Source organism: Dipodomys merriami, unplaced genomic scaffold (assembly GCF_024711535.1).
Source record: "Dipodomys merriami isolate MVZ:Mamm:240054 unplaced genomic scaffold, mDipMer1.0.p SCAF_3, whole genome shotgun sequence".
NCBI lineage: Eukaryota > Metazoa > Chordata > Mammalia > Rodentia > Heteromyidae > Dipodomys > Dipodomys merriami.
Window position 1 is genome coordinate 87466159 of NW_027204492.1, and position 26247 is coordinate 87492405.

At 41.9% G+C, this 26247-nt stretch overlaps 1 protein-coding gene across 1 annotated transcript in view; it reads left to right on the forward strand.

The window, feature by feature from the left end:
• Positions 1–3438: 3438 nt before the first annotated feature.
• The window catches only part of Slc9a7 (solute carrier family 9 member A7), a 170686-nt gene continuing 147877 nt past the window's right edge, over positions 3439–26247 (forward strand). The window contains exon 1 of the mRNA XM_070040577.1: positions 3439–3802. Within this exon, the coding sequence (XP_069896678.1) occupies positions 3472–3802 (331 nt within the window). The 5' untranslated portion in view covers positions 3439–3471. The remainder of the gene's footprint in view (positions 3803–26247) is intronic.

The following is a 26247-nucleotide window of genomic DNA, read 5'->3' on the forward strand; positions in this document are numbered from 1 at the left end:
AAGCAGAGGCAATTACTTTATTCAGTAATAGTGTTCTGGTAATTTATTGTCATGGAAGTAATCATTTTCAGACTTAGCACCATAACTGAAAACATCATCGTTTTATTATCTCAGGGGTTCAGGCATTGACAAAGATCATCTAGGCATTAGGGTCTCCCATATAATACAATAAGATGATGACTAGGTATGAAACTATTTGAAGGGTAACTCTTGTGCGTGTTTGCTACTGGTTTGGGACCATGCAAAAAGTTAGGGCTCCTATGATGTCTGTCTCTACCACAAAAGGGTCTCCCTAAATGTTTTTTTTTTTACCATGTGACAGCTTTAAATAGCCAAATTTCTTTTTGAAAAAAGTAAGAAAGATAAAAAAAGAAAACCCTCAAGGTGCCAATGTCAGTGGAGATAAAGTGGAAAAAAATAAAAAAAAGAAACCAGGCAGAACCTAACGGCATACACTGCATGCTAGGACTGTAATCCCAGCTATGTGGGAGGTGGAAATGGAAGGGTCATAATCCATGGGCCACCTTTGCAAAAGGGAGACATTATTTGAAAAATAAAGCACAAAAGAGCTGGGGGATGTGCCTCAAGTGGTAGAGTACCTGGTAATGCCCCAAGTTGAAACCCAAGTAACAGCCAAAAAAATCTCCAAGACTTACAGGAATTACATATGGATTGCATTTTCTGCCACACTCTTGCAAGTTATATTCTCTATGGCCACATTGGCATCTTTAAGACAATAAGATCCATCAGGTTGAAGGGAAGGGGACATAGTGTCTACCTTTGGATGGCGGTTGGCAAAATTCTAGTAGGAGGTCATAATATTATCTTCAATATGACCAGCTTTCAGCAAATGTGGGTTTTAGTGTTTCCTGAAATTGGATCAAGTTTTCTCATTTTTTTTTAATTTAATTTTATTTTATTTGAGAACATACTGTACAGAGGGGTTACAATTACATGGGCAGGATAATGCATACATTTCTTACCAAGCATTGCAGCCTCCTCCTTTGTTTACCCTTCACCTCCCTTCCCAGCCTCCCCCCTCCCCCTCACCCAATCATACCTCCCTCCCCCCCCCACACCGAAGTTGTAAAGCTGGTTTTGACATGACATTTTGTACTTCTCATTGTTGCAACAGGTCCACCTGAATCCTTAAACGACTTGTTTGTCCCCATCTCCTCCACATGTTATACTGACATCAAATATAGTGAAAGAGGGGGTTACACTTTGGGGGAGGGACATACAAAGCAACAAAGAAATAATCTTATAAATGCATTAGAGACACATGCATGAAAGAAACGAAAACATTAAAATACATATTTAAGGGTTCATTTTCCTAACATCACATTATCTGACTTTTTCTGCTTGACTCATACCTATACTAGATATTGCAAATAAGGGAAACCATGGGACCTATGTTTCTTTGGGCCTGGCTTACTTCACTTAATATAATTTTTTCCAAACCTTTCCATTTCCTAACAAATGGGGAAATGTCATTCTTTCTGATGGAGGCATAGAATTCCATTGTGTATATATACCACATTTTCTTGATCCATTCATCTACTGAGGGGCATCTGGGTTGGTTCCATATCTTAGCTATGGTAAATAATGCTGCAATAAACATAGTTGTGCTGGTAGCTTTAGTGTGGTCTTGTTTGTAAACATTTGGGTAAATGCCCAAAAGTGGGATTGCTGGGGGTCATAGGGGAGCTCTATGTGAAGTCTTTTGAGGAACCTCCATACTGCTTTCCAAAGTGGTTGAACAAGTTTACGTTCCCACCAACAATGAAGTAAGGTTCCTTTCTGTCCACATCCCCTCCAGCATCTGTTGTTGTTAGAGTTCTTGATTTTTGCTGTTCTAACTGGAGTGAGGTTGTATCTCAATGTTGTTTTGATTTGCATTTCTTTTATGGCTAGGGATGTTGAACATTTCTTCATGTGTGTATTGGCCATCCTTCTTTCTTCTTCAGAGAAGCTTCTCTTTAAGTCTTTCGCCCACTTATTTATTGGGCAGTTGTTTCTTTGAGGATTTGTTGTTGGGTGGTTTAATTTTTTGAGTTCCAAGTATATTTTAGATATGAGACCCTTGTCCGTTGTATGGCTAGTAAAGATCTTCTCCCTATCGGTGGGCTTTCTATTGATCTTGCTTTCTCTAGGACTCTCCAGGTTTTTAGTATTTGCAATGTCATTATGGGACCCAAAGGTATATGGATTCCTTTTGCAGGGGTGGGTGACAGGCCGGAGGTGTAGGCAAAGACACTAACTAAAGTCTAGATTAGGAAATTTCTGTTGTAAAGAAGTCACTAGTGGTCACCCAGAAAGAAATCAGGAAGGTGGGTGCTCTGAATAGCTTTCCTACCTTTATCTTTTAGGAGATAAAACTTAAGATTGTTGATAGAATTTCAGAATGATTCAGTAAACACGATCTTACCAGGAATTTGGTGATTAGACTGAGCTCTCTTTTCTTCACGTGGACCAGAGGAACGAGGTCAATGGAAAAGTTCTATTTCCTAAGTATGTGTTCCAAGAACGTTTACCCTCCAGTTCACTTCATAATTCTGTTCCAGGTTAAGCTTGTTCCTAAGATTCAACTAAAGACTCTCTGGGCATCAAAGTATGCTCAGGGCAATCCCTCACTCCACTGACCCTGCCTTAGGACAGACTATTTGCTGCATCTCCTTCAATAGCAAGTGTTTCATTTCCTCTAGTTTAAACCGCTTCCTCAAGAGGGTGAGTTCCATTAAGAATAAGAAGTGAGTCTATTCCCTGTGCAATGAAAAAGCTATTTCACCTCCATTTCTCGAATAGAGGTTTGAATGAATTATAGCAGATTTTAGGGAGTTCTGAGAGATGGTGGGCTATCAAACAAGTGAAGAAAGAGAATGGTAGGGGTAAGGTATTTTCCTGGCTCCTCAGTTCCCTCGGAGCCCCCATTTCACTGGGTCCAGCATGGACAGTAAGTGTCGCGACATTAAACTCTTCTACGCCGTGGCGCCAGAGACTCCAGCCCCGACAGCGAGTGACTCCCAGCTGATGCTCCTACCAGGAGCAGGCGACCTCTGCTGTCCCATTTAGGCAGCAGCGTTGTGGCTTACTGCCTGGGAAGTGGCTCAGCGACCCCACAGAGCCTGACCAGGTAGAGCCAGACCGTATGAGAAGCACAGCAAGGCCAGGGGCATCCGATCCGTAGGTTCCGGTTGGCCCCGCCCCAGCGACGGAGTGTGCGGGTGCGGCTCGGCGTGGGGGGAGGGAGGAAAGGCCGAACAGGTGCGCGGGCGGGGGGCGGTGCTTGGGGATCCTGCGCACTGCGCGTGCCCCTCCTCCGCGCGCCTCTTGGCGCGGCCCTGCCCGGCGTGAGCAGGAGGAGGGGCTGCGGCGGCCGCAGCCACTCAAGGAGGTCGGTGCCGCCGTGTGGACCCGCCGAAGGCGCGGGCTGCTGGTCCCGCGTGGAGAAGGTGCGGCGGTCCTGGGGCTATGGAGCCTGGTGACGCGGCGCGCCTGGGCCCCGGTTGGGCTGTCCGAGTGCTGCCACCAAAGCTGCTACTGCTGTCGCTGCTGCTGCCGCTGCTGCTGGGCCGGGGGCTGCGTGCAGGGGCTGGGGCCTCTTCCTCTGGGGCGGCGGCGGAGGACAGCAGCGCCATGGAGGAGCTTGCCACCGAGAAGGAGGCTGAGGAGAGCCACCGACAAGACAGCGTGAGCCTTCTCACCTTCATCCTGCTGCTCACCCTCACCATCCTCACCATCTGGCTCTTCAAACACCGCCGGGTGCGCTTTCTGCATGAGACCGGACTGGCCATGATCTATGGTGCGTACCCCCAATACTATCCCCCACCCCCACATCCCTCAGGCGGCGGGGCCTGTGCGCCCCTCCTCTCGCTGCTCCCCTCCCGGTGCGATGCCATGCACCCCCCTTCACTTGCCGACGTGTTTCTTTTGCGTTTCCCGCTGCCACCGGGTGGGTTCCCAAGGTCACCTGGCTTCATTTTCTAGTCTTCTACGATGGTGTAAAAGCAATCTACCACCAGGAACCCAGGAAGATAAGACACAGAGGTGGCCCGGTTCCTTCCGCCCTGTTAGGTCTCTCTCCATCAGCATCTCTCTCTCCGTCATCCCCCCCCTCCCGCTCCTGCCCGCCCCAGTTCAGCTGTGCAGAGTGTATGTGCAGAGGCTGGATGGTTCCCCCAGGGACCGCACTACCCCTAGGGGACAGGCCACAGTAGGGGGGAGGGGGGAGAATGAACACTGAAGGTGTCTTGGTTAGGTTATGCCTTGGCCTCTTGCCACCCATAATCAGCCCAGGTGGGTGTCCACTTCTGAGGTCTCTGTGACAGGTCTCTTGTGAATTAAGTCAGCATGAAAAGGTGTGAAAGGCCATCATGGTCAGGGTTCCAAAGTGCTGACACCACTCACCAGGCCTAGACAGGGAAACAGATAAACTTGCCTCATGCTCTTATGTCCCAGTGGGAAGTTCTATCCAGTTACTTGCTTTCCCCAGGGCAAGAAGAGGTTTTGTATTTCTAAAATGATAATAGAGAAACTTTGAACATATTATTTCTGCTATGTGAAAAGCATGAGTAGTGCATTTAATTCTGGAGCCAGACTTCTTTTGTTTTTAAAGAGGGACTGATGCCACCATCCTTTTCTGGATTACATGGTACACAGTGTGTAACATGGATGGTGGTCAGTGCCAATCTCCTGTTATAACATGAATAATAACAGCCATAATCTGAGTCATCTCTCTCCTCTGCTCCTCCTCTCACTCCCCCCCACTCCCATGCCTCTAAACTGGGGCCAAGTATTCTTGTGAGTTTAATTCAGTGGCATGAAAGCCCACATTGGCATTCTCCAGTGAAACACTTAAGCCACTTCACAACTGCTCCCCAAGAGGGCACGTTTTACTCCATAACTTCTGCTGGAAGGATCTCTCCACTCAGTTTCCATCCAAGGCTTCCTGATAGAGAATGGAAAGCAGACACTTTAATCTTTAATGTGAAAATGACTCTTGGTCCTGGGCTTCTTGGGCAATTGTTGATAGCTGGGGTTGAGGGCCATTAGGCACTTTCAGGCAAATTGAGCAGGAATCCCCCAGTTTTGAAGTAATGGTGTAAACATCTTGATTTGAAATGATCAGCTCTAAAATGGAGTTGGTTATTGTAAATCATAGGTCTCAGCATAGACCTTGGCCTCCATACCTGGCTGTTGGTGAGCTCTGTGATTTGTGTCAGTTGGTGACAAATGACTGATTGCCCAGCAAATAAGTAACCCTCGGGGTTTTCTGAGTGGATACTGAATTTGGAATTGAAGCATGTTGTTACTTCAGGCTGACTCAGAATCATTTAAATGAAGATTGCCTTTGCATATATATACATAGTACTGAAAATATTTCATTTTGTAGGTTCTGGATCCAACTTCTTAAAGTTCAGTATGAAATAGGAGGTCAACTTGATATGATCATAAATGTGTGGAAAGTAAATAAGGATTTAATTTAAATTATTATTATTTTTGTCTGAGGAGTACTCCATATTCTTAGGAATTCAAGTCACCTTTATCTTTTTTTTTTGGGTCCGGTTGTGGAGCCTGAACTCTGGGCCTGGGCGCTGTCCCTCAGCTCTTCAGCTCAAGGCTAACACTCTACCACTTGAGCCACAGCACCACTTCCGGCTTTTTTCTTTTTGCTTATGTGGTGCTGAGGAATTGAACCCAGGGCCTCAGGCATGCAAGGCAAGCGCTCTACCACTGAGCCACCTTCCCAGCCCCAAGTCACCTTTATCTTAAGACTTATAAACATCATTGAAATTTCCTTTGCTAATACAGATTTTAAAATTTCACCTCAACCTTTTAGCCATTGGGGCCATAATCCAATGTATGATTTTACTTTGTGGACAGTCATGTTATTATTTATGTATCTTACTGAATTGGTGATTAATCAGAAGAGACAATTCCATCTCCTAATTTTCCTGTGTAATTTTGTTCTATATCTTTGGGTCTTGGTGTTACTTTTAAATGTATGAAGAAATGTAGGTTGTGAATATTGGATGTCCTGCGTTATGCCAAATATTAATATTTTGATGTGGATTGTTAGTAATGATGAGAAAATATTTCTCTTTTTCTCTCTGGGAAATATGGTTTTCTGTTTCATCTGAATTATAATGTCATTTGATTACTTATTATATACTGAAGATTATTGAGATGGGATTCTGATTAAAATTTCAACTTAATAATCTTTCATGAGGGCTGGGAAGGTGGCTCAGTGGTAGAGTGCTTGCCTTGCATGCATGAGGCCCTGGGTTCGATTCCTCAGCACCACATAAGCAGAAAAAGCTGGAAGTGGTGCTGTGGCTCAAGTGGTAGAGCACTAGCCTTGAGCTGAAGAGCTGAGGGACAGTGCTCAGGCCCAGGGTTCAGGCACCATGACTGGCAAAAAAAAAAAAAATAATCTTTCATGAGCCAGTGGCTCATGTCTTAATCTTAGTTATTCAGGAGGCTGAGATCTGAGGATTGGAGTTTGAAGTTACCCCAGGCAGAAAAGTTCATGAGACTGTTATCTCCAATTAATCACCAAAAAGCCAGAAATGGAGCTGTGGCTCAAGTGGTAGAGCACTAGCCTTCAGAAAAAAGCTCAGGGATAGTGTTCGGGCCCTGAGTTTAAGCCCCAGGACCAGCACACACAATAAAATTGTATTGCCAGGCACTGGTAGCTTACTCTATAATCCTACCTTATCAGGAGCCTGAGATCCAAGGATCATAGTTCAAAGCTAGCCTCTGCAGGAAAGTCCATAAGACTTGTATCTCCATTTAGCTAGCAAAAAGTGGCACAAGTGTGGAGTGCCAGCCTTGAACAAAAAAAGGCTAAGGGATAGCACCCAGGCCCTGAGTTCAAGCCCAGTATCAGCACAAAATAATTGTCTCTAAGGTATACAACATGATGTTTTGATGCACATAGTGTAATGATTCCACAGTGTGACAAATCTTTGCACATTTCATTGAATGTAATACTGCTATTTTCTCTTCAATAGTAAGAAATCAGATTTTGTCTTAATATCAGTAGGGGAAGTGAGTAAATGTCCTCATGGCTCTGAGTAATGAAGGACAGAAAAAGCAAAAAATCTCCTTTGGGTAGTCTGCTTTGTGTTGGCTGTGTGCCAGCTATGTGCCTCCCTTTCTGGAGGCAAACCATTTAACTTAAATGTTACTAATTTTTATGAGTGAGATCCCAAAGCTTTGTTTTGCAAAGTCATTTAAAGTTTTCTTTCTACCACTTTTTATTGAAAGGAGTATCGTTTTTCTTTTCTTTTTTTTTTTTAAAAATTTAATTTAATTTTATTTGTGAACATACTGTACAGAGGGGTTACAATTACATGGGCAGGATAATGCGTACATTTCTTACCAAGCATTGCACCCTCCTCCTTTGGTTTACCCTTCACATCCCTTCCCAGCCTCCCCCCTCCCCCACATCGTTTTTCTTTTATTTTTGGCGGTATTGGGGCTTGAATCCAGGGCATCAAATTTGCCCAGCTTGCTCACTGGGTTAGCATTCTCCTACTTGACCACTTCCCAAACTTTGCTCATTAATTGAAGATAAGAATCTCATGGACTTTTCTTCCTGGGCTGGCTTCAAAATTCAATCCTTAGTCTAATCCTTCTGAGTAGCTAAGATTACAGGTTTGAGCCACCAGTGCCTGACCACGAGTAACTAAAATATTTAAGCTATTGTAACCATAAAATTGCTCTGAAAGGACAAGCAATATACCAGGAGCATCACTTCTTTTTTTGGGGGGGTCTAGTCGTGGGGCCTGAACTCTGGGCCTGGGCGCTGTCCCTCAGCTCTTCAGCTCAAGGCTAGCGCTCTACCACTTCACTTAAGCCACAGCACCACTTCCGGCTTTTTTCTTTTTGCTTATGTGGTGCTGAGGAATCGAACCCAGGGCCTCATGCATGCAAGGCAAGTGCTTTACCACTGAGCCACCTTCCCAGCCCCGAGCATCACTTCTTTATGGGAAAGAAACTAGGTGGCCATCAGCTAGGAGTGGGAGAGCAATGCCACCCCTTTGTGCTATTTGAGTTTTTGAACTGTGGAAGTGGAATCACTTAAGAGGATGTCTGTGCCTCCTTACTGTGTCACTCATGACGGCATTTTAAAGTATCCCTCAAGTCACTCAAGACAACCCCCATGTCTCCCTATTTAAATCATATTATGTTCCCAATTTTTGGTTACCTTTCCAGTTGTTGACTGTACTCATGGAACTTAAGAAGCCCTGTACCTGAGACAGACATAAAACAGGGAAAGGGGTAAAAGCTTTTCTTCTTTTCCTTCCCTCTTTAATGCCATTGTCCCCAGGGAAAAGTTGATTACATTTAGAATTAGGAGTGTTGCATACTAATAGATCCTATGGTATGTCCTTGCTTGGGTGCAAAGAACCTAAGGATATTAAGAAAGAAATGGTGAATGTTTAGCATTTAAATGGAAAGAAACCCCCCAAATCACTAAGGCACTCCTCCCTGACATGTGGCCCAGGCAGCTATAAGAGAAGGTGGCCAAAGACCTGATCCTCCAGGGAGGTTAAAAGCAGCCCCCAGACCCTGCTATGACAGCTGCAAGCACCATTCTGACCTGTTTTGTCAGGCTGGCTCTGTTTGTGGTGAAGTGCCATCCTCATGTTACTGGGCTGTGCATGTCTGTACAGCAGAAATAGCAAATGTTTGAGGAAGGGAAAGGCAGCATAAACAGAGTGTGCCAGCTAATTGTGGTTCTTTCTTGTTTGTATAGTAGTTCTACTTCCCCATAGTGTTTTTGTGCCAACTGACATAGATCCAAAATATCTTACTGTGCTATGCTAGCCCACTACCTGCCTCACATTTCTCCCTGTTCCTCACCTACAGCTCTCTGAGGACTTGTTGGCCAACCCCTTAATTCTATGAATCATCCATGGCTCATTGCTGGTCTATTGATGGATTAGGGTTGGATTGCTAAACACAACCTGAGAGTGGGCTTATAGTCAATATCTGAAAGAGGAAAATGAGAGTCTTTTTAGTCATGTGAAGTTAATGTACAAACTTGTGTGTTAGTGAAATTTTTTCATTGCTGTGACCAAATGCTTGAGAGAAACAGCTTGAGGAAAGGTTTATATTCTTTCACACTTTCAGTCCATCTGGCAGGGAGGGTGATATGGAACAGAGAAACTCACATCATGGCTTCTAGGAAGCGGAAAGTGAGAAGAGGAGAGAGGGAATGTCTGTGCGTGGGATCTTCTTTCTCTTTATTTCATCAGGGTCCCAGCCAAAGGATGGTGTGACCCACATTCAGGACAGGTCTTCTCCCTCCAGTTATTTCACTCTGGAAACACTCTCCCAGTAGTTTGTTTTACTACTCTCCTAGGTGCTTCTCAATCCAACAAAGTTGACAACCAAGAGTAACCATCATCATACGTTTACGCATTGTTAACTTGACATGCAAACACTTCTCCTTAAGTTCTAACAACACAACCTCTAATCTCCCCAAAGCTCACGTCCATCTCAAATGCACACACAGTGCATTCAGTCCATTGCCCAGAGTCCCCAACATCTCAATAGTTGCAGGGTTGCTCAAAAGTTTTAAGTCCAAAGTTTCCACTGACTTATGACAACTTTTAGATGTAAGGCCCTGTAGAATAAAAAACTAGTTATGTATGACCAAAATACAATAGCACAAAGTAAATGTACCCATTCCAAAAGAGAAGAATGGAGCTATAGAAGGCAAGTACTGGATTGAGAGAAAGACCAAAATTTACTGGGTAAAAAATTAAATTTGAACTCTATGTGTATCATCCCGGGCATATAGTATTGTGATTTGAGCTCTCAATGGCTTGGGCAGACACACCCTTAAGCTTTGCCTGTTGTATCCCACATGTTCTCTATGTACTGGCTGCCCACAATTTTCCTTGGCAGGCATTTTATGTTTCTGGCATCTCCAACTTTATAGAGTCTTCATTACATCTCTTATAACTTCATGCATTGCCCTCTCAAGAGTTATTTACGGAATTCCAACCCTGCTATAATGCCTGGCATTACTTAGGCCTTCCTTTGAAATATGGGTAGAAGCCTCCATGGCTGTAACTTTTACATTATGTCTACCTGCAAAATCACCCTCAGTTGGATGATGCCAAGGACTCCTTTGGTTTGTGGCTGCAGTAGCCTCTGAGTTCCTAGATGGCATAATGGCTGTGGGAGAGCATGCACCTAGGTGATTTTCTCTTCTCAAGGAAGTCTCTCCAATGCATTTATACTTTATAATGTTTAGTCTGTGCAGTGAATGAGGTCTGGCCAATTCCTAATACAACCTGAAGGCATCTTTCCCACTGTCTTCATGCAAAGTACTTGATTTTCATTTAATGCTTGTAATCTTTTCAGAAACCCTGTCTTCCTTAGTCCTAACTTTACACTATCTTTTCTGATTACACTGTATTTTGTTTCCAGTTCTCCCCATAGACCTGGCTGATAGCTGCTGCCAACATTCACGCCACAGCCTGATTTCTGGGTTACATTGAAATTTCTTCCTGCAGATGAATTAGCTGGTCAGTCAAGCTGCAAAGTCTCAGGACAGGGACAAAATGTATATAACTTTTTTTTTTTGCCAGAATTGACATGAATGGCTTCTAATCTAGTTCCAACAGAGTCCTTGTACCCATCTGAATCCTCACATTCTTTACTGCCCACATTTCTATTGGCATTCTGGTCTTCTGAATTCCCAAAGGGATTGCCCATTAAACTCTTCTCACGCCATTCTGTGGCTCTGTAGCTTTTCCATAATCCTCCTGCAAACCAGTTCAAAGGCTTCTGAACCCCATTTTCAGGTAGTCACCAGCAGTGTCTCCATTCTCTGGTACAACTTTTCTGTGTTAGTGAGCCTTTCTCATTGTTGTGACCAAATACCTTAGAAAACAACTTAATGGAGAAGAAATTTATTTTTGGCTCATGATTTTAATTTATCTTAGCAGATGAGGCATAGTGGAGCCAGGAAGAAGAGAGAAGATGCCTGCATTCTCTGGCTTTCTTCTCCTTTTACCCCTTTCATTCTGTGATTGCAGGGAGGATGAAGAGATAGGGTTCTGCCCAAATTCAGGGAATTCCCCCCTAGACACCCCACTAGACACCCAGAGGAGTATTTTTTGACCTCCTAAAGTGAGTCTCATTCCAATCTATTTGAAAATATTAACCATCACAGCTTATGAGCAAACATTTTGGAGCCATCTAATTCCTAATTTATTAGGAGCCTGTCAACTTTGTTCAAGGTGGTCTTATCCTGGGTTCAAATGCTGGTTCTATTACTTACAAAACTGTATGACATTGGGTAAACTCTCTGAGCCATATTCTTCTCTTGTGGAGAATGGAGGTAAACGTTACTTCCCTCAAAAAAGTTGTTATACTGCTGAGATATTTTAAAGGGTCAAGCACAGGGTCTGACACTTAGGGACTTGGTAAATATTAGTTCCTATTCTCACTTTAGAACTTGTGATATCTTTTGCAAGCTTTGCTACTTAAGGTTTGTTTACTAGAGGCATGCTGTAAGTTCAAAATGCATTAAGACACAGTAGTTGTGAGGAGAATCATATTTGCTAATATTTAGGATATAAATGTACAGCTATCCTTCTCATTTATCCAGCATCATCAATTCAGCATATAACATTACAGAGACAGCAGTATTTGTTGTAGCAGGAAAAAAGTCACTATAGTCATCAAGAAGGGACTATTAGTCTGATGCCAGTGGTTCCTGCCTATAATCATAGCTACACAGGAGGTTGAGATCTGAAGATCACAGTTTGAAGGTAGCCTAGTTTGAAAAGTCTGAAAGACTTTTTATCTTCAAATAACCAGCAAAAAAGCTTGAAGTAGGTATGTGGCTTAAGTGGTAGAGCACTATAAGTGAGAAAGCCAAGGGAGAGCATGAGACTCTGAGTTCAAGTCCCAGTACTAGGACACACAGAGAAAGAAACAGAGAGAGAAGCACAGAGAGAGAGAGAGAGAGAGAGAGAGAGAGAGAGAGAGAGAGAGAGAGAGAGAGAGAGAGAGAGAGAGAGAGAGAGAGCACAAAAATTTCCTTGGATAGCGTTTTTTTTTTTTTTAAAGGGAGGGGGTAACAATACTCGACAAGAAATGTACTCTTTGCCTTACTGTAACCCTCTGTACAGCATCTTTACAATTAAAACAAACATATATTTTTGCCGGTTATGGAGCCTGAACTCTGGGCCTGGGCGCTCTCCCTCAGCTCTTCAGCTCAAGGCTAGTGCTCTTTCACTTGAGCCACAGTGCCACTTCTGGCTTTTTCTGCTTATGTGGTGCTGAGGAATTGAACCCAGGGCCTCATGCTTGCAAGGCAAGCACTCTACCACTGAGCCACCTTCCCAGCCCTAAAATTATTAAGGAAAAAAAATCTCTGTTGCCAGACACTGGTACTTAACACCTGTAATTATAGTTACTCTGGAGGCTGAGATTTGAGGATCATGAGTCGAAGCCAGCCTGGACAGGAAAGTCTGTGAAACTTTTTATTTCTAATTAATCACCAAGAAGCAGAAAGTGGAGTGAAGCTGTAGAACAGTGGAAGAGCTCAGGGACAGGATGGTACCCAGGACCTGTGTTCAAGCCCTAAGACTATAAGACATACAAACACACACACACACACACACACACACACACACACACACACACACACAGCTCAGGGACAGGACTATAAGACACACACACACACACACACAAAGCTCAGGGACAGGACTATAAGACAGACAGACAGACAGACAGACAGACAGACACACACACACACACACACACACACACACACACACACACACACACACACGACAGGATGGTACCCAGGACCTGTGTTCAAGCCCTAAGACTATAAGACACACACACACACACACACACACACACACACACACACAGATTCTCTGCACATAAATAATATTTTGCTTATTTGAAAATTATAAATAGAATGTTATCATTAGAGGGGCTGGGAAGGTGGTTCAGTGGTAGAACGCTTGCCTTGCGTGCCTGAGGCCCTGGGTTCGATTCCTCAGCACCACATAAGCAAAAAGAAAATAGCAGGAAGTGGCGCTATGGCTCAAGTGGTAGAGCACTACCCTTGAGCTGAAGAGCTGAGGGACAGCGCCCAGGCCCAGAGTTCAGGCCCCACAACTGGACTCCTCCCCCCCCAAAAAAGAATGTTATCATTAGAAAATTTCCAGTTTGCAAAAGAGATCGCCAGATCTTTGAGGCTAACATTGTAATTAAATTTTCAACCCTCAGATGACCAACCTCTGTTAAGATCAAAGTAGCCCACCAAAGTCATGGGATGTCACTGATGTTTTGTGTCCCCTGGTTATAAAAAAAAAAAGACTAAGGAAAGTCTTTATTGAAACTAAGATAAATCTGACAAGAAACAGACCCTGGAAAACCAGATCTTTAACATTACAAAACAAAGACCCAGCACCATGAACTATATTCTAGAAGTCCCTCCCCAGGACTAACAGAGGTCCTCTCCTTGTGACCCCTTGTTGGTCCTGGGGAGGGAGTTAACACTGCAAGACTCTAAACCTCAATACAAGTCTGTGCTGGGGCAAAAATCATTGACATTCTCACCCTAGAGATAACCTGCTTTCAGTCTATTGAAAGTGTATATTTTTCCTAATAAGCTTTCCTGTCACTTCCACTATAGAACCTCTAATGATAATTGATTCCAAAAATTATTTTCAAAGAATTTCAGTGTCATAGGTGAACATTTGTTGGGCAGTGCAGTATTGCATGTTGCTGAGTATCATCCTGTAGATTACTTGCCTACTACAAAGAAAAGAAGGTATCTTCAATGATTAGGTTTGGCTGGAGGCATAGTTCAAGTGGTAAAATGCTGCCCACCATATAAAAGACCCTGAGTTTAAATCCTGGACTGCTAGTTACTATTTTATAACCAAGTTATTAGGTTTAACTGATATTATGTACCTTATAATACAGTGCAGTAGGAAATATAGTTTTGCCTGTATAGTATTTTACCCCTAATATTTATTTTAAAATATATTTTATTGTAAAAATACTGTACAGAGGGGTTACAGTTACATGAGTAAGGTAATGAGTCCATTTCCTATCAAGCATTGTTAACCCCTCCTTTGTTTTTCCCCTACCATCCCTTCCCTTCCCTCCTCAGCTTTCCAACTCTACCCCGCCATGTTGTAAAGTTCATTTTGAAAATAGTGTCTTGTACATCTCACTGTTACAATGGGTCAACCTGTATCCTTATTTCAGCATTTTGATATTTCCCTTCCCCTCCCCAAATTAGAAAAATGTATATACAAGATGCAGCCGCAACGGAATAAAATACATTGAAAACAGGGGTTATACCATGGGGGAAGAACATACAAAAGAAACAATAAAAATCACATAGTACATTATAAATACATTAAAACAATAGCAAGAAAGATAAAACCACTTGTGTTCCTATCTTGGGGTTCATTTTGCTTAGCATCATGTTATATGGTCATATGTACATAACTTTTGACCTTTTCTGCTTGTCCTAGATATATACTAGTTATTGCAAATAAGGGAAACTATGGGACCTATGTTTCTTTGGGTCTGGCTTACTTCACTTAATATAATTTTTTTCAAGTCTTTCCATTTCCTAACAAATTGCCCCTAATACTTAAATCAGGGGATTTAAATACATTTTCTAGTTTATAGGAATTACAGAGAAGCAAGTTCTAAAACACTATGAAAAATAATCAAACTCCAAATATGAGACAATCTTCACACCATCGTTTTTTTCCCCAAAAATATTAAGGGAGACAGAAATGCAGTGTGAGTGTTGTAGAGTGAGTGAGACAAAAGAAACCTAAGTATGTGTAGCACAGGAAACTTAATTGGCTTCTGGTTCATGAGAATGGAGTGGGATATTTTGGGGATAGTTAGGCATACTTGAATATGGATGGGTATTAGATGATATGATATTAAGGAATTACTGTTAGTTTTCTTAGAAAACATCTTTGGAGATGCAGGCTAACTTATTTTGGGGTGAAGTGTATGAATATGCAACTTTTTAAAAAGCTCAAGCAATAAACACATCATATATAGGAAAGATATAACTATAGTAAAATACTAGCAATTGTTAAATCTAGGTGGTATGTGGAAGGGCATGCGTTATTACACAATCTTGTTTCAACTTTTCTTTATGTTCTGAATTTTTGTTTTGGCAGTTGGGGGGTTGGATCTCAGGTCCTCAGAATTGCAAAGCAGGTGATATACCACTTGATCTATGCCTCTAATCCCTTTTTGTTGATTATTTTCAAAGTAGGCTCTCACCCTATGCCTGGGATGGACTGGGCTGTGATTTTTTTTTTTTTTTGTCGGTCATGGGGTCTGAACTCTGGGCCTGGGCGCTGTCCCTCAGCTCTTCAGCTCAAGGCGAGCGCTCTACCACTTGAGCCACAGCACCACTTCCAGCTTTTTCTGCTTATGTGGTGCTGAGGAATCAAACCCAGAGCCTCATGCATGCAATCGGCTGTGATTCTTATTTGTGCTTCTCCTATAGCCCACTAACACACCTACCCATTGATTGAGATGCAATCTGATGAACTTCTTTTTGTCTGGGTGGGCCTTCACATCCTAAGCAGCTAGGATTACAGGCTTGTACCTCTGTGTTTGGGTTATGTTCTAAAATTTTAAATAGAGATGGATTAGGAAATAAAATGACTCTTCTGTTAGCTAGTTAGCTATTAGGGTTCCTGCCTGAAAGGTTGTGCAGATAAAGCTGTATACTTTGTATCTGGTACTTTCAAAGTTTCTGGAACTTATTAACACTGGTTCTCTTTAGTTTACTTGAGATGATGATAGATTTACCTGACTTGAGAATCAGAATCAGTAACGTGGTTTTTTTTTTTTTTTTTTTCATGAGGCTTGAATTCAGGGCCTGGGCGTTGCCCCTGAGATCTTATGCTCAAGGGTAGCACTCTACCACTTTGAACCACAGCTCCACTTTCAGTTTTTAGGTGGTTAGTTGTAGTTGAGTCTCAGAATTTCCTGCTCAGGCTGGCTTTGAATCTCAATCTCAACCTCCTGAGTATTTACAGGCATGGAGCACTAGTGCCCAGCTAGTAAGTTGTTTTTAATTTTAGGTATAGTTTGATATGTCTTTGAAAATTGACTGTGTTGGTGGACCCATTGCAACAATGAGATGTACAAGTCGGGGGGGGGGGCTAGGGGGGAGGATGGGAAGGGATGGGAAGGGGAAACAAAGGAGGAGGCTACAATGCTTGGTAAGAAATGTACTCATGGGCTGGGAAGGTTGCTCAGTGGTAGAGTGCTTGCCTTGCATGCCTGAGGCCCTGGGTTTGATTCCTCAGCACCACATAAGCAAAAAAGAAAAATCCCGGAAGTGGTGCTGTGACTCAAGTGGTAGAGCGCTAGCCTTGAGCTGAAGAGCTGAGGGATAGCGCCCAGGCCCAGAGTTCAGGCCCCACGACTGGACTCCCCCCCCCCCAAAAAAAAGAAATGTTCTCATTATCTTGCCCATGTAATTGTAACCCCTCTGTACAGTATTTTCACAATAAAAAATGGAAATTAAAAAAAATAAAAAAATTAGGTAAAAATAAAAGAAAATTGCCTATGTTATACTTTCGAGAGATAATATGGTTAGAGAGTTTTCTTCTTTTTCTAAAGTATGCTACTTCGCTTTTAATCAGTATGGATATTGTGTTAGTACTAGATTAATGTTAATTGTTAAAACATATCAATCCTAGTTTTCTGTGACCTAACGTAAGAGAAATTCATTTTTTAAAGCTTGAATTTAGGGCCTCATGTTCTCATTTATCTCACTTGAGCCATACCTCTAAGCCTTGCTTTATACTGGTTAATTGGAGATGGAATCTTAAGGACTTTTCTGACCAGGTTGACTTCAAACACCGAACCTCTAGTTTTTAACCTCATGAGTTTCACAGACTTTCCTGCTCAGGCTGACTTTGAATCTCAGTCCTCAGATCTCAGCCTCCTGTGTAGCTAGGATTACAGGCATGAGCCACCAATGGCTGGCTCAAGATGTAATAGTACAAGGTGGTTATCTACACTATAATTCAGGGACCAGGTGCCTTCTGTCTCTGGCTTTCCCATTCCATGGAACTAATCCTCAGATTCTCCCAGCTCTAGCAGATAAATGGGGAAGGAAAAGAGGGTGTTATGGGGAAGATACATGTGCTAAACATGGAAATATCACTCATTTCTTTGCCCACTTCCATTGGATAGAACTTGCTCATGGGGCCAGATCTAACTGGAAGGGAGCCAGGGGAATATACTCGAGCTGGAGGAAGAAAAACCTATTTGGAAAGCAGCCAACCACTCTCTGTTGCAGTATTTGATGAGTACTTGTTGTCATATGTATTTCAGAAAAGAGAAGTGGTGGTAGGATTTGCATGTGGGTTTGTGTGTGTGTGTGTGTGTGTGTGTGTGTGTGTGTGTGTGTGTGTGTCTTGTCCACTTGGAAGAGAATATTTTCCTTGAGTTTGTGACATTGTTTCCCTAGCAACTTTAACTAGTGTTACTCAAAGCTGCTGGTCCCAAGACCAGCAGTATCAGTGTGACCTGATACATTCTTTCCTTTAGGATTCATTGTTAGTGTTGTGCATCCTATACACTTGGATAAAGTATCTGTCATTATTGTATGATACAAAGTACTTTTGCTACACTGAAAATCCTCAGTGTTTCTGCCTTTCAGCCTTGCTTCTCCCATCCCCCACCTCCAGGCAACTACTCATCTTTTTACTGTCTTCATGGTTTGGGCTTTCCCAGAGTGTCATTTAGTTGAAGTCATATAATGTATGTGTGTGTATATATATATATATATATATATATATATATATATATATATATATATATATATATATATATATGTATATATATATATATACATATATATACATATATATATATGTTTGAGTTCTTTCACTTAGTAATATGTATTTAAGCTTTCTTACGGCTTTTCATGGCTTCATAACTCATACTAGCCCATGATGTGAATATCACAGTTAGCAATCAACCTACTGAAGGATATCTTGGTTGCCTTCAAGTTTCAGAAAATTTGAATGACAATAACAACATTAAATATTTAACATAACCGTCAAATACACTTACTGTGGAGGGGGGCTGTTTTTGGCAGCACTGGGGTTTGAATTCAGGATTTCCTACTTGCTAGGCAGGTGCTTTTGAACACTTGAATCAAGCCACCAACCCTTTTTTCCCCCTTTATTTTGGGGATAGGATCTATCTAGTGTTTTTGCCTAGGCCAGCCTGAACCATAATCATCCTAGTTATACCATTTGCTATTATGCTATTGCACTGTATTTGCTATTTCTCCTTTTGCTTGGGTTGGCCTTTGTGTAATATTGTAATATTCCAATCTCTGCCTTCTAAGTAGCTGAGATTACAAGTGTGAGCCACCATGCCTGGCCTGTATATATTTTTTGAGACAGAGTCTTGATATGCATCCCAAACTGGCCTGGAATTCATGATCCTCCTGCTTCCATGTGTTGGGATTACGGATGTATGCACTATGCCTGATCTTTATTATTTTTGTTGTAAAATAACAGTAAGAAAATTAGCAACTGTTTACTAGGCACCTGCTAGAATAGCCAAGTATCTTGTCAGTGTTTTCCATACACCAAGTTACTCAACCTTCATATCAAAGGTGTGAAGACCATAGTATAGATTCCATTTTATTAGTTGAAGAAACTGGATCATAAGTCAAGTACCTTGTTTGTTCTGGGTCACCTGTTTGAAGTTGTGCAGTGAGGATCTATTAAGGAATGGAGGGAAGGTGGGAGAGGGAGGTAAGGAGGAAGGAAGGAAGGAAGAAAAAGGAAAGATGAGAGAGAAAGAAAGAAAAGATGGACACACATGCAAGCAAGCATCTCATCATGAGCTTTTATAACATACATATAATGTGAGCCTGGATATGTAGATTTTCTGTTTGGTAGATACACAGTATACACATGCACACACAATCTTAAAATTACCATTTGAACCATTTTAACTATGATAGTTAATAACAAATGTGACATTCACAAAGTCATAGTATAGTAACTGTTACCATTATCCATTCCTGAAATTTTCTTGCCACCCCAAATAGAAAATATGTATATTTAAGCAATAACTTCCCCTTTCCTCTTCCTCCAGCCCCTGATAGCCTCTGATATGCTCTTTATAAACATTCCTTGTGGGGCTGGGAAGGTGGCTCAGTGGTAGAGCACTTGCCTTGCATGCCTGAGGCCCTGGGTTTGATTCCCTAGCACCACATAAGCAAAAAGAAAAAAGCCGGAAGTCGCGCTATGGCTCAAGTGGTAGAGCGCTAGCCTTGAGCTGAAGAGCTGAGGGACAGCGCCCAGGCCCAGAGTTCAGGCCCCATGACAGGACCCCCCCCCCAAAAAAAAAAAAACATTCCTTGTTTAGGGACTTCATGGAATAGATTCTTGTAATGTTTGTCCTGTTGATTTCACGTAGCATAGTGTTTTCAAGAATGCTTCCTATCATGCAACATGTATATAAACACCAACCATTTTTTTCGCCCTCCTCCTCTTCCTCCTCCTCCTCCTCCTCCTCCTCCTCCTCCTCCTCCTCCTCCTCCTCCTCCTCCTCCTCCTCCTCCTCCTCCTCCTATTCCTCCTCCTCCAACTCTTCTTCTTCCTCTTTTTTTTTTTTTTTTGCCAATCCTGGGGCTTGAACTCAGGCACTGTCCCTAAGCCTCTTTGTGTTCTACCACATGAGCCACAACACCACTTTTGGCTTTTTTGGAGTAGTTCATTGGAGATAAATCTCATGGTCTTTCCTGACCAGGCTGGCTTTGAACTGTGATCCTCAGATCTCAGCCTCCTGCGTAGCTAAGGATTACAGGCATGAGCCACTGTTCCCCAACTAACATCAACCATTTCTATGGCTGAATAATATTCCATCACCTGATGGGTACTTGGACTGTACAAATTTTGCTGTTAAGAACATTCACAAACAAGTATCTGTTTTGAGCCTCTGTTTTTATTTCTTTTAAGAATATACCTAGGGGGCTGGGAAGGTGGCTCAGTGGTAGAGTGCTTGCCTTGCATGCATGAGGCCCTGGGTTCAATTCCTCATGCTACATAAGCAGAAAAATCCAGAAGTGGGCAGTTGTTTCTTTGAGGATTTGTTGTTGGGGGATTTAATTTTTTGAGTTCCAAGTATATTTTAGATATGAGACCCTTGTCCGATGTATGGCTAGTAAAGATCTTCTCCCAATCCTTGGGCTTTCTACTGATCTTGCTAGCTATGTCCTTTGCCATGCAGAAGCTCTGCAACTTTATGCAATCCCATTTGTCCAACCTTTCTTTGATTTGTTGTGTTTCTGGGTCTCTATTCAAAAAATTTCGGCCTGAGCCAAGGAGACCTAGGGATTCTCCTATTCCATCCTGTAATGTTTTCAGAGTGTCTGCTTTGACTTTGAGGTCTTTGATCCATTTGGAGTTGATTCTGATGCAGGGTGATATATAAGGATCTAGCTTTAGTTTTCTACATGTAGTTAACCAATTTTGCTAGCACCATTTACTGAAGAGGCTGTCTTTCTTCCATTCTATTGTTTTAGCTCCCTTATCGAAGATTAGATGGCTATAGGTCTGTAGGTTCATTTCTGGGTTTTCAATTCTATTCCATTGGTCCTGAGGTCTGTTCTTATGCCAATACCAAGCTGTTTTGATTACTATGGCTTTATAGTAGAGTTTGAAATTTGGTATTGATATTCCTCCAGCAGTGTTCTTTCCGTTAAGGAGCGTTTTTGCTATTCGGGGTCTTTTGTTGTTCCATATGAATTTTTGGATTGCCTCTTCTATTTCCTTGAAGAATGAGGTTGGCTAAAGACTTAAAGAGAAACTTCTCTGAAGAAGAAAGAAGGATGGCCAATAGACACATGAAGAAATGCTCAACATCCCTAGCCATAAAAGAAATGCAAATCAAAACAACATTGAGATACAACCTCACTCCAGTTAGAATGGCAAAAATCAAGTACTCTAACAACAACAGATGCTGGAGGGGATGTGGACAGAAGGGAACCTTACTTCATTGTTGGTGGGAATGTAAACTTGTTCAACCACTATGGAAAGCAGTATGGAGGTTCCTCAAAAGACTTCACATAGAGCTCCCCTATGACCCAGCAATCCCACTTTTGGGCATTTACCCAAATGTACAAACAAGACCACACTAAAGCTACCAGCACAACTATGTTTATTGCAGCATTATTTACCATAGCTAAGATATGGAACCAACCCAGATGCCCTTCAGTAGATTAATGGATCAAGAAAATGTGGTATATATACACAATGGAATTCTATGCCTCCATCAGAAAGAATGACATTGCCCCATTTGTTAGGAAATGGAAAAACTTGGAAAAAATTATATTAAGTTAAGTAAGCCAGGCCCAAAGAAACACAGGTCCCATGGTTTCCCTTATTTGCAATATCTAGTATATGTATGAGTCAAGCGGAAAAGGTCAGATAATGTGATGTTAGGAAAATGAACCCTTAGAGATGTATTTTAATGTTTTTTTTCTTTCATGCATGTGTTTCTAATGCATTTATAAGATTATTTCTTTGTTGGTTTGTATGTCCCTCCCCCACAGTGTAACCCCCGCTTTCACTATATTTGATGTCAGTATAACATGTGGAGGAGATGGGGACAAACAAGTCGTTTAAGGATTCAGGTGGACCTGTTGCAACAATGAGAAGTACAAATTGTCATGTCAAAAACGAGCTTTACAATGTCGGTGGGGGGGGGGAAGGATTGGGTGGGGGGAGGCTGGGAAGGGAGGTGAAGGGTAAACAAAGGAGGAGGCTGCAATGCTTGGTAAGAAATGTACGCATTATCCTGCCCATGTAATTGTAACCCCTCTGTACAGTATGTTCACAAATAAAATAAAAAAAAATAAATTCTAGCAAATTATCTGATTCCTATTGCAAAAAAAAAAAAAAAAAAAAAAGAAAGAAAAAAAGAAAAAAAGAAAAAGCCAGAAGTGGTACTGTAGGTCAAGTGGTAGAGCTGAGGGAGAGTGCCCAGACCCAGAGTTTAGGCCCCACGACGAAAAAAAAAAAAAAGGAATATACCTAGGAATTGAATTTCTGGGTAATAGTAATTCTTTGGTAGTTTTCATTTTTCTATGCTGGGAATTGAACCCAGGACCTCAAGCATGTTGGGCAAGTGCTCTCCCACTTGAGACACACCCCAACCCCCAGAAAGATTACATTGTGATATTTCTATGCAGGCATATAACATAGTTTGATTTTATATACCTCTGTATTGTTCTTAACAATCTCTTCTCCCTCTCCCTCTTTCTTGTATATGTGTGTGCTTACATGCGTGCATGTGTGCATGCACATGTGTATGTGCTGGAACTAGGGCTTGAAATTCAGGGCATCTCTCTTTTCAGTCACTACTGGTGCTCTACCACTTGAGCCACAGGTTCACTTTTGACATTTTCTGGTTAAATGGAGATAAGATTCTTTCAGACTTTTCTGCCCCACTGGCTTTGAATTATGATCCTTAGATCTCAACCTCCTGAATAGCTAGGATTACAGGACTGAGCCACTGGCACTTGGCTCTTACACAATTTTTAATGGGTTTCATTGTGTTCAAACATTGGTATTATGTACTTTGATCATATTACTCTCCTGCTCACCTCCTTTTACTGCCTTCTCTTTGTTTCTTTCCAACAGTTCTCCTTTTACATTCATGTTATAAAATTTTATATTTATTTATTAATATTTTAATATTGTGTTTTAGAGGTAGGGTCTTGTCAACTTTGTCCAGGCTGGCCTCAAACTCTCCATCTTCCTATCTTTACCTCCCAAGTAGTTTGGATTACATACCATACCACCACCCCTGGCTATGTGAGGAACTAGCAAACTGTTTTCCAAAGCAATCATTGTACTTTATTCCCAGTGCAAGGAACAGGGATTCCAGTGTCTTCACAGCTTGTCCAACACTTCAGATATTACATTCAGAAAGTAGAGTTAAGCCAGGCACCAGTGACTCACCCCTATAATTGTAGCTACTTAGGAAGCTGATATCTGACGATTGAAGGTTTGAAGCCAGCTCAGACAAGAACGTCAGTGAGACTTTTATCTCCAATTCACCACTCAAAACCCAGAAGTGGAGCTGTGGATCAAGTGGTAGAGTGCTAGCCTTGACCAAAAAAGTTTAGGGATGACACCCAGGCCCTGAATTAAAACCCCAGGACTGGCACAAAAAAACAGCAGGTCTAGACTGATGCCAGTGGCTTAAACATGTAATCCTAGCTACTCAAGAGCCTGAGACCTAGAGGATCACAATTTGAAGCCAGCCCAGGTAGAAAAGTCCTTGAGTCTTCTACTTCCAAACAACCAGAAAAATGGCAGACTGGAGGTGTGGTTCAAGTGGTAGAACATCAGCTGTGAGCAGAAAAGCTAATGGACATTGCTCAGGCCCAAATTCAAACCCCAGCACTGGCGTGCGCGTGCATGCGCGCGCGCACACACACACACACACACACACACACACACACACACACACACGAGCGATCTTAACAGTAGAGAATGATGTCTTGTGGGTTTGTATTATTGTGAGAGATTTTGAAATTTAATAACGTTGAACATCCATTTCTGCTTATTTGCCATTTGCATATCATATTTATATTTTTATTATTATTATAAAGGTGATATACAGAGGGGTTACAATTACATAAATCAGGCAGGATACATTTCCTTCTGGACAATATTACCCCTTCCCTTGATCTCTCCCAGTTTTCCCCTCCCATCTCCACTACATATTATATTTAAAGAAAGTCCTATTGGATTCACATCTTGCTTTTGTTAAGTTGTAAGGATTACGTATTATAAATATTAATCCCTTGTCAGATAATGTAATTTGCAAATATTTGCTCCCTTTTGGGGGAGCAGACTTCCTTGTTCTTGGTAATCTTTAATGCACAATCATACTGCAGGAAAAGATTCACCCCAAAACTTAACAGTATATGAACTCTGCTCTGGACATCTCTTCCCTGTTCCTTTATACTGTTATTTCCAAAATTATATATATATATATATATATATATATATATATATATATATATATATATATATTGTCCCTCAGCTCTTCAGCTCAAGGCGAGCACTCTACCACTTGAGCTACAGCACCACTTCTGGTTTTCTAGTGGTTTATTGGAGATAGGAATCTCACGGTCTTTCCTTTCTAGGCTGGCTTTGAACCACGAGCCTCAGATCTCAGCCTCCTGAGTAGCTAGGATTACAGGCATGAGCCACTGGCTCCCGGCTTATATTTTTATTCCATGTGGAACTATTATCATATTTGTGTAATTACTAGTTTTTTGCATTTGCATTTTTAATCAGAATAAAAATGGAGTTACAAACATTTTCACATTTACCTGTTTTCAATAACCAGTGTTCTTTATTTCTTCAAATAAGAAGAAATCCCTAAACATTTCTTATAGGGCAAGTCAGCTAGTAATTAACTATTGTTTTTCTGGAAATTATTCTGCATTCTTGTGGGATAGTTTTGCTAGATACAGATTTTTTCGTTTCAGGCAAAAGTATCATTAAATATATCATTCCACATTCCTTCTAAGCTCCAAGATTTCTGCTGAGAGTCCTTTGATGTGGCAAGTCACTCCTCTTGCTGCTTACAAGATTCTATATTTATCTTATCTTTGATCAGTTTGATCACAGCATATTTCAGTGTCAGTCCCTTTGAGTTTATCCTGCTTGGAGACTATAGAGCATTGTGGGATATTTAGAATCATGTATTTCATCAAATTTCCAACCATTATGTCTTTCAGTATTCTTTCTAAATGCTTTTCTGACTCTTCAGGAAATTTCAAAATTGTATGTTAGTCCACATGACATCATCCAGGTCCCTTAGGCTGTGTTCACTTTTTTGTGTTCCAGTTCAGTGACTTGAACTCAGAGCCTGGGTGCTGTCCTTGAGCTTTTTTGCTCAAAGCTAGTGATCTACCACTTGAGCCACAGCACCATTCTTGGCCTTTTTCTGTTTATGTGGTGCTGAGGAATCGAACCCAGGGCCTCATCCACACAAGGCAAGCGCTCTACCACACAGCTAATTTCCCAGCCCAGATCTTAGTCTCTTGAGTAACTAGGATTACAGGCATGAGCCACCAATGGTCAGGTTCTGTTCACTTTTTTACTTTCTGTTTTCTTTCTGATTTTCAGACACAAGTTCAATTTCCTGTCTTCCAGTTTATTTTCTCTCCTGTCTTCATGCATATGCTGATGTACCCCTTTAGTCAGTTTTTCATATGTTATACTTTTCAGCTCCAGAATGCTAATGCTTCTTTTTATAATTTATTTGCTTTGCTTTTGGTGGTACTGGGGTTTGTACTTAAGACTTTGTGTTGCCTGGCTGATGAAAAACTGCTGAGTCATGCTGCCAGCCCTGGTTTTTCACTGGTTATTTTTAGAATAGGGTCTTACTTCCCGCCTGAGTACATCTGAGCCAAGATCTGCCTACTTTTAGACTTCCTGTCACCACTGGGATCACAGGTGCGCACCACAATGTCTGGCTTTCCTCAACAGAGATGGAGTCTCATGGAGTCTTCTGTCCTGGCCATTCTCAGTCTCCCACAAAGTTTGGGATGACAGGTACATAGGACTATACACAGCTATGGGTTGGAAAAGGATCTTGTGAACTGCTTTTTTGCCTGGACTGCCCTTGAACTGTGATTCCCCTATCCTCATCCTTCCAAATACTTAGGATTATAGGTGTGAGCTGCTGGTGCTGAGTCCCCCTTCCTTTTTTTTTTTTTTTTTTTGGTCAGGCGTGGGGCATGAACTCTGGACCTGGGCGCTGTCCCTGCGCTCTTCAGCTCAAGGCTGGTTTTCTGGTGGTTTATTAGAGATGAGTCTCATGGTCTTTTCTGCCCGGGCTGGCTTTGAACTGCGATTCTCAGATCTCAGCCTCCTGAGTAGCTAGGATTATAGGCATGAGCCACTGGCACCCAGCTCCCCGCTCCTTTTAAAAAAGTAACTCATATTGATATTCTCACTTTGTCCATACATTGTTTTCTTGATTTGCTTTTCTTTATGGCTATATCCATGATTTCCTTTAGTTCATTAAGCACAATTAAGATAGTTAATGTAGAGGTAGCGATGTAGTTCAAGTGGTTGAACACCTGCCCAGCAATCATGAGGACCTAAGTTCATATCCTAGTGCCACCAAAAAAGA